This window comes from Muscardinus avellanarius (assembly GCF_963383645.1).
Source record: "Muscardinus avellanarius genome assembly, chromosome: X".
In the NCBI taxonomy this organism is placed as follows: Eukaryota; Metazoa; Chordata; class Mammalia; order Rodentia; family Gliridae; genus Muscardinus; species Muscardinus avellanarius.
Window position 1 is genome coordinate 86,498,566 of NC_137792.1, and position 14,447 is coordinate 86,513,012.

The 14,447-nt window shown below is 43.8% G+C and overlaps 1 protein-coding gene across 1 annotated transcript; it reads left to right on the plus strand.

Moving 5' to 3' along the window:
- Positions 1-2,128: 2,128 nt before the first annotated feature.
- Positions 2,129-14,055, plus strand: NKRF (NFKB repressing factor; the record flags this gene model as incomplete). The annotated part of the gene is made up of 3 exons (XM_080718401.1): positions 2,129-2,394; positions 10,704-10,834; positions 12,098-14,055. 3 exons carry the CDS (start codon positions 2,129-2,131, stop codon positions 14,053-14,055), a joined length of 2,355 nt encoding a protein of 784 aa, XP_080574527.1.
- Between the last annotated feature and the right edge of the window lie 392 nt (positions 14,056-14,447).

Below are 14,447 nucleotides of genomic sequence, written 5' to 3' on the forward strand. Positions count from 1 at the left end.
TGGCTCAGCCTCCCAAGTACTGAGATGATAGGCTTGTGCCACCACACCTGGCTCAAATTTTTTTTAACTCAATTCAAAAATTGATACATGCTGTGAAGGAAACAAAAATAGGGCAATACAATGGCAAATGACAGACCACTGGGTGAGGTGTCAGGTGGCCTGAATTCTCATCCCATCTTTGTCAAGGACTATCTCGACAGCCTTCAGCAAGTCATTTTACTTCTTTGGCTTTATTTCTCTCATACAATAACGACTTGAATGTATTTCTACGCTTCTTTTTTCTAGTACAGTATGATGATTCAAAGACATGAATTCTTTTCAGAGAGACAGGTGTGGAAAGAGGAAACAGTGTGAAAGGTGCTATTATCCTCTGCTTTTCTCAGTTCAATACATATAGTTAGAAGTATGCCATTAGAGAGTTAAAGAGGTTCATGGATCAAAACCACCTCATCCAGTAGTCCTGCTGCTGGTGGAACATTTAATTTTATGCAAACTCTTTCCACTAAGATTGTAATCGACATAGTGTTTTGACTCTTTGCTGCTGTGCAGATTTTAACAATTGTCCTTGGTCACATATTTTGCACTTTTTTTTTTTTTGGTGGTACTGGGGATGGAACCCAGGGGCCTTCTACCTCCGGGCTACACTCCCAGACCTATTTTATATTTTATTTGGAAACAGGGTCTTTTAAACCAGCTGAGGCTGGCTTCGAACCTGCCCGAATCCTCCCGTCTCTGCCTCCCAAGCGCTGGGATTACAAGTGTGCGCCACCACGCCCGGCTATTTTGCACTTTTTTTAAATCTTGAGATTGAACTCAGGGCCTCCCGCATGCTAGGCAAATGCTCTACCACCGAGCTACAGCCCCAGCCTGCAGGTTTTAAACTGACGTATAAAATACAGAATTATTGCTGGGTGCAATGACGCAGCATATAATCCCAGGACTTGGGGGTCTGAAACAGGAGGATCACATGTTCTTGGCCAGCCTCAGCAATTTGTAGCGAGACCCTCGTCAACTTAGACAGACCCTGTTTCAAAAAAAATTCATATATATATATATATATATATATATATATATGTATACATATATATATATATATATATATATATATATATGGCTAGGGATATAGCTTAGAGGTATAGCTTAGAGGTAGCATGTCCCTGGTTTCAGTCTCCAGTAACTCACACACACACAACAGAATTATTTGCTATATGAACTGTGTGAAAATTGGAATGGAGTAGATAATAAAAGGAATTGATTTGAGAAGTGGCACTGTGGGTAATTTTCTTTGCTTGATTTATTTTTACTCTGTTTTCACAATAAAGTACAAAGTAGAAGATGCACGATGCACATAGTTTTTTTTTCCAGCTATTTTCTGAAGAAAAGGTGCTTCAGAGAACGTTAAAAAGTGTTAAATCTACTCCAAACATAAATCTCTTCCAAGGGCCTCTGTCCCGCTGTCGCACCGCTTAGAAACCCAGCAAAAAGCGACGGGCGCCATTGCTACCAACAATCGTCAGGGAGCATCTTCTAGGTACTTCACTGAAGCCAGGTTCTGGAACCTCACAGAACCATCCTCACTCTCTTTCCGGAGGCCCCGCCCACCTCTTGCCCACAGTGCGTCAAAGGAAGGAAAAAGCGTGTCGCGCGAGATTTCGCGACGGGATTTCGAAGTTAGGGAACAGCCGCGGCGCCTGCGCACTAGCCTCACAACCCCGGGGTGGCACGCGGGTAGGTAGGCTAGGACCCAGAGGAGGGGGAGCGCAGCGTGCTGGTTCCTTCTATTTTTTTTTCCCGCTCCTCGCTCAGTGCGTTGGTCTGTGGGCCCGAAGAGGTGCGGAGCGGCCACCTGATTCGGCTCCCCGGGCGCGCGTGAGGGGCGGCAGGAGCCCTCCCGGTCCTCCAGGAGTTGGAGGAGTGCAGGAGGCGTGCGCCCCGGCGTCAGGACGCTCCCCCTTTTTAACCGTAGCCCCCACGCACACACTCCAGTCCCCCGAGAGTTGGTCCTTGCGCTTCAGCGCGCCCCTCTTCACCCGCCCCTCCTCACCGCCCCCGGTTCCTGTTGGCTAGTTCGCTCGTGATCAATAGTCCGCTTCGCCCCCCGGGGGGTCCCTGCTTGGAGGCGGAGAAGATGGCTGGAGGACGTCTGCTGTTGGGGGGCGACTTCCTGTCGCCGCCGCCGCTGCCCCCCCTCCCGCCGCCGCCGCTGCCGCCCCTCCCGCCGCCCCCGCCCGAGCCAGTGCTGGAGCAGTGGCGCTATAGCCACGAAAGTGACTGGCAGTGGGCTCTGCGGCGGAGCTTCATCTGTAGGCACCTGCACAGCTATCCCGGGGCCGCCCTCGACCAGCTCCTCGCGCTTTCCGCTGCCTGGACCAACCACGTTTTCCTGGGCTGCAGGTGAGAAGGGTGTGGGATGTTGGGTTATGGACCAGGATGAGAGACCGCTGGTGGGGGTTAGATTAAGGATGAGGGCGAGGGATCAAATGATGGAGGTTAAGTTAGGTTCAGCTATGATGATGGTGGCCGGGGTAGGGACGGGAGTGGGATGCGGATGATGGCTTGAAGGCTGGGGGTTTGGAGGGGATAGAGGACATCAGAGACTTCAGCACTGGCCTGGGTGTTGGGTGGCCCGCCGTAGTGGCAGGGAATGACAGAACGGGAGGATGCAGAGGTCGGCGACCCCTCCCGGACCAGGGATGAGGATTTTTGAGAGGTGGTCGTTGTGGTCGGTGATGGTATTGGAGGACAGAGGAAACGGTAAATAGCAGAACCTTGGATATGCGTAGTGCTTTTCAGGGATGCGGCATCTGCAGAGAACATTCCATGGGGCTGCAGGGGGAGGGTCCTGGACCCCGCGGTTCTATTCCAAGTCTCCTCTTGACTCCTCTCTTCTTCCATCTCTATTAGATAAACCATCCCCCTCCATTTGCAACCCCTCACCTGGGTCTGTCTTCTGGGGAGGCGGTATGTATCAGGTCTCTGAGCTGCAGCGTCAGCCTTGCTTGTAGATTTGCGCATTATGTGTTTGGACTCAAACAAAGAAATGGATATATTTGCTGTAAAAATGAATTGCCTTCTGTTAATTTAAACGGGAAAAGAAAGATTAACATTTACCCTTTGGATGAGGTTTTAGAGGTGTGTTTGTGTCTCCTCCTTTCCTAGAATTTGGTGGCTTCTGAACAGGCCTCTGAAAGCTTTTTGCGTTCAATGGAGACTGCAGTATGGTACCAACGCAGTTTCTTTTTGGACAGCCTATTTGGACCTCTGTCCTTCAGAACCTCCACATTCGCCTTATACTAGACTAATTATTCATTTGCTAGACAGAGAAGCTTCTTTTTTGACATTCCTGCGTAACAAATTTTTTTTTAATTAGGATAAGAAAGTCTGGAAATAATCAAAGCCAATTCAGTTGGAGGAATACCTGTAAGAGACGTAGAAAAATAGGATTGCCACTTCTACCCTTAATTGTTGAATATGCATCCATCCACTGTGGTACTTTGCTCTCATCGTAGAAATTTTTTCTACCTTCTTTAGATTAGCATAATTTCAACCTTCAGAGATGATGATCATTCCACTGGAGGAACTGGTTACTAGTGGGCAGCCTCAGTAATTAATCAAGTCAGATAAACCCAACTGACCTTCACCTAACAAGGTTCTTGCCATTGAACAGTTGAGAAGGCACCTTTCTAATACAGTCCTCCTTAATATCACAGAAGACCAGGGGGAATCTGAATCCCTTACAGATATTTAAAAGGGGAGAATAACCATCCTTCATGTTGATAAGAAAATCTATATTCCCACTAGAACATAAGCTTGTTTTGGGGGGAAAGGGGTTCTGCGTTCTTATTTACAGCTTCGTCCTTAGTACTTATAAGAATGCTTGCTGCATAATAGCTGCTCAAAAAGTGTATGAGAAATGAATGGATGTATAGAGCTTTATAATGTACAACACAGTTTAAATATTTATGATCTCATTTTAACAACAGCCATGAGGGTTAGGTGGTGTCTCATTTTTACAGCTAAACCAATGGAGGCCAAGAAGTTAAGTGACTTGTCCAAGGTCCCACAGTTGGGAATAGGACCCAGGTCGTCTTACATCCAGTATGATGCTCTTTTCACTGAGAAACAGCTGCCTTATTTGGGAAGGATGGACCAGAAATGAAAGCAAATAAATGATATAAGCCATATTATTACACTTAAAGATTTCATTCCAAGAACAGCAATTACACTTAAAAGATTTCATTGCAAGAACAGCAGTCTTATACCAGGGTATTAACACAAGCTAAGCCAATGGCAGTTGGCATTAAAAGCTCAAGCATCCAGGATATTCTGTGTATGTATGTATACAAAAGTCATATTACACTGTAGCTGTCAGTTCAATCAGTGAAACAATTGTCATAAAATTATTAAGCATCTTATCTAAAAAGTAATGCTTGCATGATATCTGATAACTTAGATAAAGAAGAAAGGTAAAGGCAAGGAGAGGATCTTGGAAACTAGGGACGCAGGACAGTCTTTATTAGGAAGGCTTTATATTAGCTCTCATCTTCAAGTGGGATATATATATATATATATGGTACCGGGGTTCTTGGAAATCCTATCTCCAGGCTACACTCCCAGACCCAGACCCAGACCCATATATATATATATATATATATATATATATTTTTTTTTTTTTTCCTTTTGCAGGTCTGGGGGTGGAACCCAGGGGCATTCTACCTCCAAGCTACCCACTCTGCCCTATTTTTTATTCTTTATTTTGAAACCAGGTCTCACTGAGTGGCAGAGGGCCTCACTAAGTGGCTGAGCCTGTCTGCAAACAGCGATCCTCCCGTCTCAGCCTCCCGAATGCTGGGATTACAAGCGTGTGCCACCATGCCCGGCTTTATGATTATTATTTTTTGGTGTTACTGGGGGTGGAACCCAGGGGCTTTCTACATCTGGGCTATACTCCCAGACCTATTTTATATTTTATTTGGAAACAGAGTCTCACTAAGTTGCTGAGGCTGGCTTCAAACCTGTGCAATCCTCCTGTCTCAGCCTCCCAAGCTCGGAGATTATAAATGTGCACAACCATGCCTGGCGGTATATAATATTTGTTGTATATGTTATATATATTTTATATATGTTATATATTATATATATATAATGTATAATTTTTGTTTGCAATACTGAGGCTTGAACCCAGGGCCATTCTACCTCCAAACTACACCCCCAGCCGTATTTTATTTTTTATTTTGAAACAGATCTCACTAAGTTGCAGAGGGCCTCACTAAGTAGCCAAGGCTGGCTGCAAACCTGAGGTCTTCTTGTCTCAGCCTCCCAAGTGCATCAGAGTACTTGTTGATATTGATGTTGCCAGATCTCTTGTTCTCTGTGACAGAATACTCTACTCTCAAGTGAACTGCAGAATACACAATGACATAGCCCTGTATAAACTTAAATGGTTAATTTGTTCTTCAAGGCTCATGACTTGATGTCTAGAACAGGTTGTGAACTGTAGCAGAAAAAAGGAACTCTTTGCCCTTTTTTACCTCTGGCAGGACATTTTGTGTTCCGTTTGAGTTGGGGCTGAAATAAAGTCCTAGTTCGGGGACATCTTTGAAATTTCTTTTATCATTATTCCAGCCCAGGAGGAGCTCAAATGTACAGGGAGGCAGACCATATTTTATTCCTTTCAGCGATAGTGGCAGTTTTCATGGAACAAGCTTGAGTATCTTCCTTGATCATGTAATTCTGGCTCTCACTCTGAAGCAGACATCAAGATCACCTGTTAGATGTGTAAAAAAACACAGATTGCTGGGGCCCACCCCAGGGTTTATGATTTAGTAAGTCTGAGGAGGAGCCCCAAAACTTGCATCTCTGGCAAGTTCCCAGGGGCTGCTGCTGCTGCTTAAACCAGGACTACCCTGTGAGACCTGCTGCTTTACAGGATAAAGTAAAGCAGTATTTCCAAGTCTGCTCTGCAGTCATCTTTCCCTCGTTGTTCAGGCAACCTGGAAGTTCAGGTAGCTGAGATTATTTCTCTTCACTGATTTTTCTGTTTCATAAAAGTAAACAACCTGTCAAGAGTTTTACTGTCAGCAATTTCTAAACTAATGCCTGTAGCCGATGAGAAAATAGTATAATCTTCTAACCCGCTACATATACAGCATTTAAGTAATTGTTGATATGAATACCTAGGGATCTGTGCAGTTTTTATTTGCAAATTGTAGATTGTGTTTATTTCACAGTTCTGGGAATGGAGCCCAAGGCTTCACCCATGCTAGGCAAGTGCTCTACCACCAAGCTATTCTCTCAGACACACACACAATAATAAGGTAGAGTGGTTTTTTACAGCATTCAGTTTTCCGGTCTTTATTGATCAATAAATAGAATTAGGAGCAGAATCCTGGCCTATTATTATTGTTTTTTTTGGTACTGGGGATTGAACCCAAGGGCACTGTACTTTTGAGCTACAACCCCAGCCTTTATTATAATTATTATTATTTTTATTTTGAAACAGGATCTCACCAAGTTACTTAGGGTATTGCTGAATTGCTAAGGCTAGCCTCCTACTTGCAATCCTCTTGTCTCAACCATGCATGGCCCCGTCCTGTTCATCTTTGATGAGACATTAATTGAGAAAAGTCATCTTAAAATGAAAACAGCATTTCTCCCTTCATATTTGTTTCTTGTTTTCCTCATTGATATGAGACTGTTGTTTAGAAGGTAAGCTGGACTTATGGAACTAACTTTCCACATAGTAGATATAGTTCATAAGTCACCACCTAATAAAATTACCTCATACTGGCCTCAACCCTACAATCCTCCTATTTCAGTCTACCCAAGTACTCAAACTACAGCTGTCCACCACCAAACCTGGATTCAAATCTCATTTTTTTTTCCCAGTATTGGGGATGGAACCCAGGGGCACTCTACCTCCAAGCTACACTCCCAGCTCCATTTTTTATTCTTGTTTATTTTTGAAACAGGGTCTCACTGAGTTGCAAAGGGCCTCACTAAGTAGCTGAAGCTGCCTGTGAACCACCATCCTACTGACTCAGCCTCCCAAATGCTGGGATTACAATTGTGCACCCACACCCGGCTTCATCTTTTTTATTTAGTAGAAAGCAGTTTAATGTATTTGTTAAATATTTCATAAGTATCTATATTGAATATTTATCAAATTTTAGGTGCTATTTTATTGTGTAATGGTTTAAGTTCTTTTAACTATGTATGTATATACGTACGTGTCTTGTGTCTAAGAATGTAAAATTCATAAAGACAAATGTGTTTGGCAGTTAGGAATCATCTTTTTATATGCTGGGAGGACAGTTGATTAGTATCCTGACTCCCAAAAGCTTGGTACGTTATAAGCTAAATTTGCAAACCATAGACCTGTTGGGGTTCTTTGAGTTTCTTTATTAACTTTTTTTTTTTTTTTTTTTTTTTTTTTTGGTGGTACTGGGGTGGAACCCAGAGGCTTTCTACCTCCGGGCTATACTCCCAGACCTTTTTTATATTTTATTTGGAAACAGGGTCTCACTAAGTTGCTGAGAGCCTCACTAAGTAGCTGAGGCTGGCTTCGAACCCGTGCGATCCTCCTGTCTCAGCCTCCCAAGCGCGGGGATTACAAGCGTGCGCCACCGCGCCCGGCTCTCCTTTATTAACATTTTACGACCAAATGGCTAATCTAACAGACATAAATATACGTGTGCATCTTAGAAGACTTGCCTTAATGAGGCTTTACATCACATTCAATAATACAGAATTCTGTCCAGCCATGAAAACTTCTGGTGGAGCCAGGCTGGGGGTCTACCTCAGTGGTCAGGCACTTTTCTAACATGCCCAGGTCCCAGGGTTTGATCTCTAATGCTGCAAAAGCTAAAATAGCTTATGCAGTAGTGGCATGAAGAAGAAGCTTATGAGATAGTAGATTAAGAACAAAACGTCCCACAAGACTACAAATCAGTATAGATGATCAGTTAGTGCTTGGGGGTGTAGAAAACATAGAAAAAGGAATAAAAATAACTCCCAAAGTGCCAGCGAAGTGGTTGGTATTGTAGGTGCTTTTCTTGGTGGATTTTTTTTTAAAGATTTCTGGAGTTTAAAAGTGTTTTCCAATACCCTATGAAAGCAGGCATGGTGGCACACACACGGGTCTTAAAAAGATACCATTGAGCGTGGTGACGCACACTTATAATCCTGGTACTTGGGAGGCTGAAACAGGAGGATCACAGGTTTACAGCCGGCCTCAGCTACTTAGTACGGCCCTCTGAAACTTAGTGAGAAACTGTTTAAAAAATAAAGAATAAAAGCTGGGCCACCGTGGTTGTAATCCCAGTACTTGGGAGGCTGAGACAGGAGGATCGCACAGGTTCAAAGCCAGCCTCAGCTACTTAGTGAGGCTCTCAGCAACTTAGTGAGACCCTGTTTCCAAATAAAATAGAAAATAGGTCTGGGAGCATAGGCCCGGAAGTAGAAGGCCTCTAGGTTACACCCCCAGTACCACCAAAATAATAATACTAATTAATAAAGAATAAAAATAGGGCTGGAACTGTAGTTTGGAGGTAGAATGTCCCTGGGTTCAATCCCCAGTACTGAGGGGAAAAAAAGATACCCTAGGTTTATATTGCATCAGTCTTTGATTAGTCAACTCTTACACACTGTACGGTCTTTTCCATTCCTGTTCACACCATCTGAGCTTCTTTGCTGTGCTGACTTCCTAATAAAGGATATTGAATCTGACTGTGTTGGCAACCTATGCAAAGCTTTGTTTTGGTTTTTGGTAGTGGGATTGAACCAAGGGGCATTCTACTCCTGAACTATGCCCCAAGTCCTATTTTTTTTTATTTTGAAATGGGGTCTCACTAGGTTGATGAGAGTTTTACTTCTTGCCGAGGCTGTCCTCGAACCTGTAGTCCTCCTGTTTCAGCCTACCTGGTACTGGGATTACAGATGCGTGCCAACATGCCCGGCAAAGATTTTTTTTTTGTGGTACCCAGAGGCATTCTACTTCTGAACTATAACCCCAGCCCTGTCTGGCTGGCTGGCTATCTATTTTGTTTGTTTGTTTATTTATTTATTATTTATTGCGGTACTGGGAATTGAACCTAGGGGCATTCTACTTCCATGCAAAGTTTTGTTGCTTTGTTTTTTGGTACTGGGATTGAACCAAGGGGCATTCTACTTGTGAGCTAAATTCCCAGTCCTGTTTTTTAAATTTTATATTGAAAGAGTCTCACTAAGTTGCAGAGAGCCTCACTAAGTAGCTGAGGCTGGCCTCAAATGTCCAATCCTCCAGTCTCAGCCTCCCAAGTCCTGGGATTACAATCATGCGCGCCACCATGCCCAGCTCTTGTTTTTTATTTTGGAACAGAGTCTCCCTAAATTGCTGAGGCTGCCCTCAAACCTGAGATCCTTCTGTCTCTGCCTCCGAAGTACCGGGCTGCAAAGGTTTATTTTAAAGCCTCTGGGAGACATTAAACTTAATGTCAATTGTAGTGAATAGGGAACAGTAAATAGGTATAATCACCACCAATGCTGGAAGAAACTTAGAGAATAGTATTAGTGGAGTGAAACCCCAATGCATTATTTATATGCACCAAAAGACATGCGTACAATTGTTGGTTATATGCCGTACTTAGTATCAGGTTCTAATAGAAAGTCTGGAGAGTTTTGACAGGAATTCAAGGTGGAGTGGCTTGGTTTTACTAGAAATTTTGATAGCAAATGTGAGATTGCCAGTTTTGAGTCGTAAGCCAGGCCCTGAAAGTAAAACGGTTAATCAGCCCCCCCCCCCCAAAAAAAAAAAATAAACGTAAAAAAGCCAATCTACAGCCAGGCTTGATGGCACTTGTGTGTAATCCCAGTACTTGGGAGGTTGAAACAGGAGGACTGCAGGTTCAAGGACAGTCTCTGCAAATAGTGAGACTCTCATTAACCTAGTGAGACCCTATAAAATAAAATAGGGCTGGGAGGAGTACAGCTTGGAGGTAGAATGTCCCTGAGTTCAATTCCCAGTACTTATTGTGTGTGTGTGGGTCTGGGGATGGAACCCAGGGACATTTGACCTCCGGGCTATACCCCCTACCCTGGTTTTTCTTTATTTTGAAACCGGGTCTCACTGAATTGCAAAGGGCCTTGCTAAGTAGCTGAGGCTGTCCGCGAACTGGGATCCTCCTGTCTCAGCCTCCCGAATGCTGGGATTACAAGCGTGCACCACCATGCCCGGCTCCTCCCAGTACTTTTTAATTTATTTATTGTGTGTGGTACTGAGGATGGAACACAGGGGCATTCTACCTCTGAGCGACACCCCAGCCCTATGTTTTAGTCTTTATTTGGAAACAGGTTCTCACTAAGTTGCAGAGGGCCTAAGTAGCTGAGGCTGGCTTCGAACCTGTGCGATCCTCCTGTCTTAGCCTCCCAAGCGCAGGGATTACAAGTGTGCGCCACCACGCCTGGCTCTCCAGTACTATTTTTAAAAAGCCAATCTACTTCATTAGGAGTCATTTTAAGCCAGGTGTGGTGGCACACACCTTTAATCCTAGCACTTAGCCTAAGTCAGGAGGATTGCAGATTCCAGGCTAGCCTCAGAAACTGCTCAGTAGCCAAGATAATCTTTTGATAAGATTCTGTGGGAGTAATTTTGTCTAGTTCATTTAGAAACTGTATAAAACTGCATCCTTCCGTGTTTTAACTGTAGGTTGTGTTAACCTAAATAGGTACAGCCCACGCTTGATGGAAAAAATTCTTCAAATGGCCGAAGGCATTGATATTGGAGAGATGCCTTCATATGATCTGATGCTGTCCAAACCTACCAAAGGGCAGAAACGCCACCTCTCCACTTACGACGGTGAGTATACTTCTCTCTGGGCTTTGGAGTTGTTTATAAAAAAAATGTGGGTTTTTTTTTTAATGAGTGCCGTATGTGGTTTTAAATAACACTAGTAACATTGGTTCTTAAAGATAAAAATTTCTTAGTTTTGTAGTTTTATTGAGAATGCTAATTAGAACTGATAACGAATGATACAGAAGTCATACTATAATACTGTCTCTGAATTCTAGTCCATGGGACCTCCATCTAAATAGCACAGCCTTCCACTGAGCATGTGGACATCTAACTCGCCAAATCCACTTGGATGGATCCAGAATGGGCCAGCTTTCTCCTGAGCATTGTGATAGGGAATGGTACTGTCTACTATATCCTAAACAGAGTTCTTCCATAGGCTTAAGTTTGGTGGTTCCCATAAATCATTAGTTTCTAGCTGTTTGTTCCAGAAATCGAATACAGCAAACCCCTTTCTGTGCAGAAGAGTTCAGAACTAAGGTTTTGATGTTGAAAATCTTTGGACACTTTTGAGAGATTTTAAAATTATTTATTTATTTATTTTGCGGTGCTGGGGATTGAACCCAGAGGCATTCTACCTCCAATCTACATCCCCAGCCCTATTTTTTGGAAGCAGGGGCTCACTACATTGTGGAGGGGCTCACTAAGTAGCTGAGGATGGCTGTGAACCTGCGGTCTTCCTGTCTCAGCCTCCCAAGTACCGGGGTTACGAGCGCGCATTACCACTGCAGATTTTTTGTTCGATGTCTAGTCACCGCTGTGTGAAGCCCCATCGCAGACTCACCTGTGGTGCAAAAGAGAAAGCGCTTGTAAATGCCTCTGGTCGTCATCTCTTCCGCATTCGAGCCAGCTGTTCCATGTGCAGGCCTTTGGTGAGTGTTTTAGCACAGGTTATAAGAGGTTGTACTAGAACACCCTTCCGGTACACTCCATCTTCCAATACAGGTGAAGCATCCATCTCGCCTGTGTGTTAACTCATTTGGTGCAGAAGCATCTATCAGCCGTGTGCAGTGGTGTCTCGTATACTTGGTTCGTTGGTATATCTCCTATCAATAGTCTTCCCTTACATGTGGAAAGACAAGACCACCTCCTCATGATGGCATTTTACACTGATGAGTCCCTTCACCCAAGTGACTTGAAGCTTTTGTGATGGGACATGTCGTGTACCAGCGATGCAGCTTACAAATAATGTGGTTGGTACTATTTTCCTGCTTGGTTCTTTTGAAATATTCCCATTTTAATGAATTGTAAATTTCACTCATTCTATAGGTCAAAATCCTCCTAAAAAGCAAGCCGGTTCCAAATTCCATGTGAGACCTCGTTTTGAGCCTGTCCATTTTGTAGCTAGTAGTTCAAACGATGAAAGACAGGAAGATCCTTATGGCCCTCAAACAAAAGAGGTAAATGAACAAACACGTTTTGCCAACATGCCAAGAAACCTCTACCAAGATTATACTCAAGACGCTTTCAATACACAAGATGGGAATTCTCAGTATTGTGATTCATCGGGATTTCTTTTCACAAAAGACCAGCCTGTAACGACCAACATGTATTTTGACAGTGGGAACCCTGCCCCGAGCAGCACATCCCAGCAGGCAAACTCTCAGTCAGCTCCCGAACCTTCACCATCACAGACATATCCTGAGTCAGTGCTAGCTGAGAAGCAGTATTTTATTGAAAAATTAACAGCGACTATCTGGAAGAACCTTTCTAATCCAGAGATGACTTCTGGGTCTGATAAGATTAATTATACGTACATGTTAACTCGTTGTATTCAGGCCTGTAAGACAAATCCTGAGTATATATACGCTCCCTTAAAAGAAATTCCTCCTGCTGACATCCCCAAAAATAAAAAACTTCTAACAGATGGTTACGCTTGTGAAGTTAGATGCCAAAATATCTACTTAACTACAGGTTATGCTGGCAGCAAGAATGGGTCCAGGGATCGAGCTACTGAGCTAGCGGTAAAACTCTTGCAGAAGCGTATTGAGGTCAGAGTGATCCGGCGGAAATTCAAGCATACATTCGGAGAGGACCTTGTCGTGTGTCAGATTGGCATGCTTTCCTATGAATTTCCTCCGGCTCTGAAACCACCAGAAGACCTGGTAGTGCTGGGCAAAGATGCCTCGGGGCAGCCCATTCTTAACGCATCTGCAAAACACTGGACCAATTTTGTCATTACAGAGAATGCAAACGATGCAATTGGCATCCTTAACAATTCTGCCTCATTCAACAAAATGTCAGTTGAGTACAAATATGAGATGATGCCAAATCGCACATGGCGTTGTCGAGTGTTTTTGCAAGATCACTGCTTAGCTGAAGGTTACGGAACCAAGAAAACCAGTAAACATGCAGCTGCTGACGAGGCTTTAAAAATTCTCCAGAAAACACAGCCCACTTACCCATCTGTCAAAAGTTCTCAGTGCCACTCGGGCTCTTCACCCAGAGGATCTGGAAAGAAGAAAGATATAAAGGACCTTGTGGTCTACGAGAATTCTTCCAATCCTGTGTGCACACTGAACGACACGGCTCAGTTTAACCGAATGACAGTTGAATATGTCTACGAAAGGATGACGGGCCTCCGCTGGAAATGCAAGGTGATTCTGGAGAGTGAGGTCATTGCGGAAGCAGTAGGGGTGAAGAAAACCGTCAAATATGAAGCTGCTGGGGAAGCTGTGAAAATCCTCAAAAAGACCCAGCCGACCGTGATTAACAACCTGAGGAAAGGCACTATCGAAGATGTGATTTCAAGAAATGAAATACAAGGCCGCTCAGCAGAAGAGGCATATAAACAGCAAATCCGAGAAGATAACATAGGAAATCAGCTACTGAGAAAGATGGGTTGGACGGGTGGTGGTTTAGGGAAATCCGGCGAGGGCATAAGGGAGCCTATCTCAGTCAAAGAGCAGCATAAGCGAGAAGGGCTTGGTCTTGACGTAGAGAGGGTCAATAAAATCGCCAAGAGAGATATTGAACAGATCATCCGAAACTACGCCCGCTCGGAGAGTCACACGGACTTGACATTCTCGACGGAGCTGACGAATGACGAGCGGAAGCAAATCCATCAGATCGCTCAGAAGTACGGCCTGAAGAGCAAGTCTCACGGGGTGGGCCACGACAGGTACCTGGTGGTAGGTAGAAAGAGACGAAAGGAAGACCTTCTGGATCAGCTCAAACAGGAAGGCCAAGTGGGGCACTATGAGCTCGTTATGCCTCAAGCCAATTGAGAGCTTACTAATTTATTTTGTAAATGCCTAGTGAGGCAGCTTTATGATTTAAATGCTACTTGTTCTGATTGCAGAGTATATTAATTCCTGAGATGTTTCACCTTGTTCATTTCATATAGTGCTTTATTAGATATTGGAACCTAATGACTTCTGTCCATTTGTATTAGCTTAATCCAGCAGGTGATACTGTGCAGTTACTGTTTGTGTCTTGGATATCGCTGTCCCTCAGATTCAGTAGTTCATACAAGTAAGAACATATATCCAAATGGAATTTCACCCTGCGAGAGAACACATGCTAAAGGGCATACTTAGCACAGCAACCTGAAACAATGTGTGAAGTCAATATTGACTCTAATGAAACTACAGTTTTAATTCCAGACTTGCTGAAAATG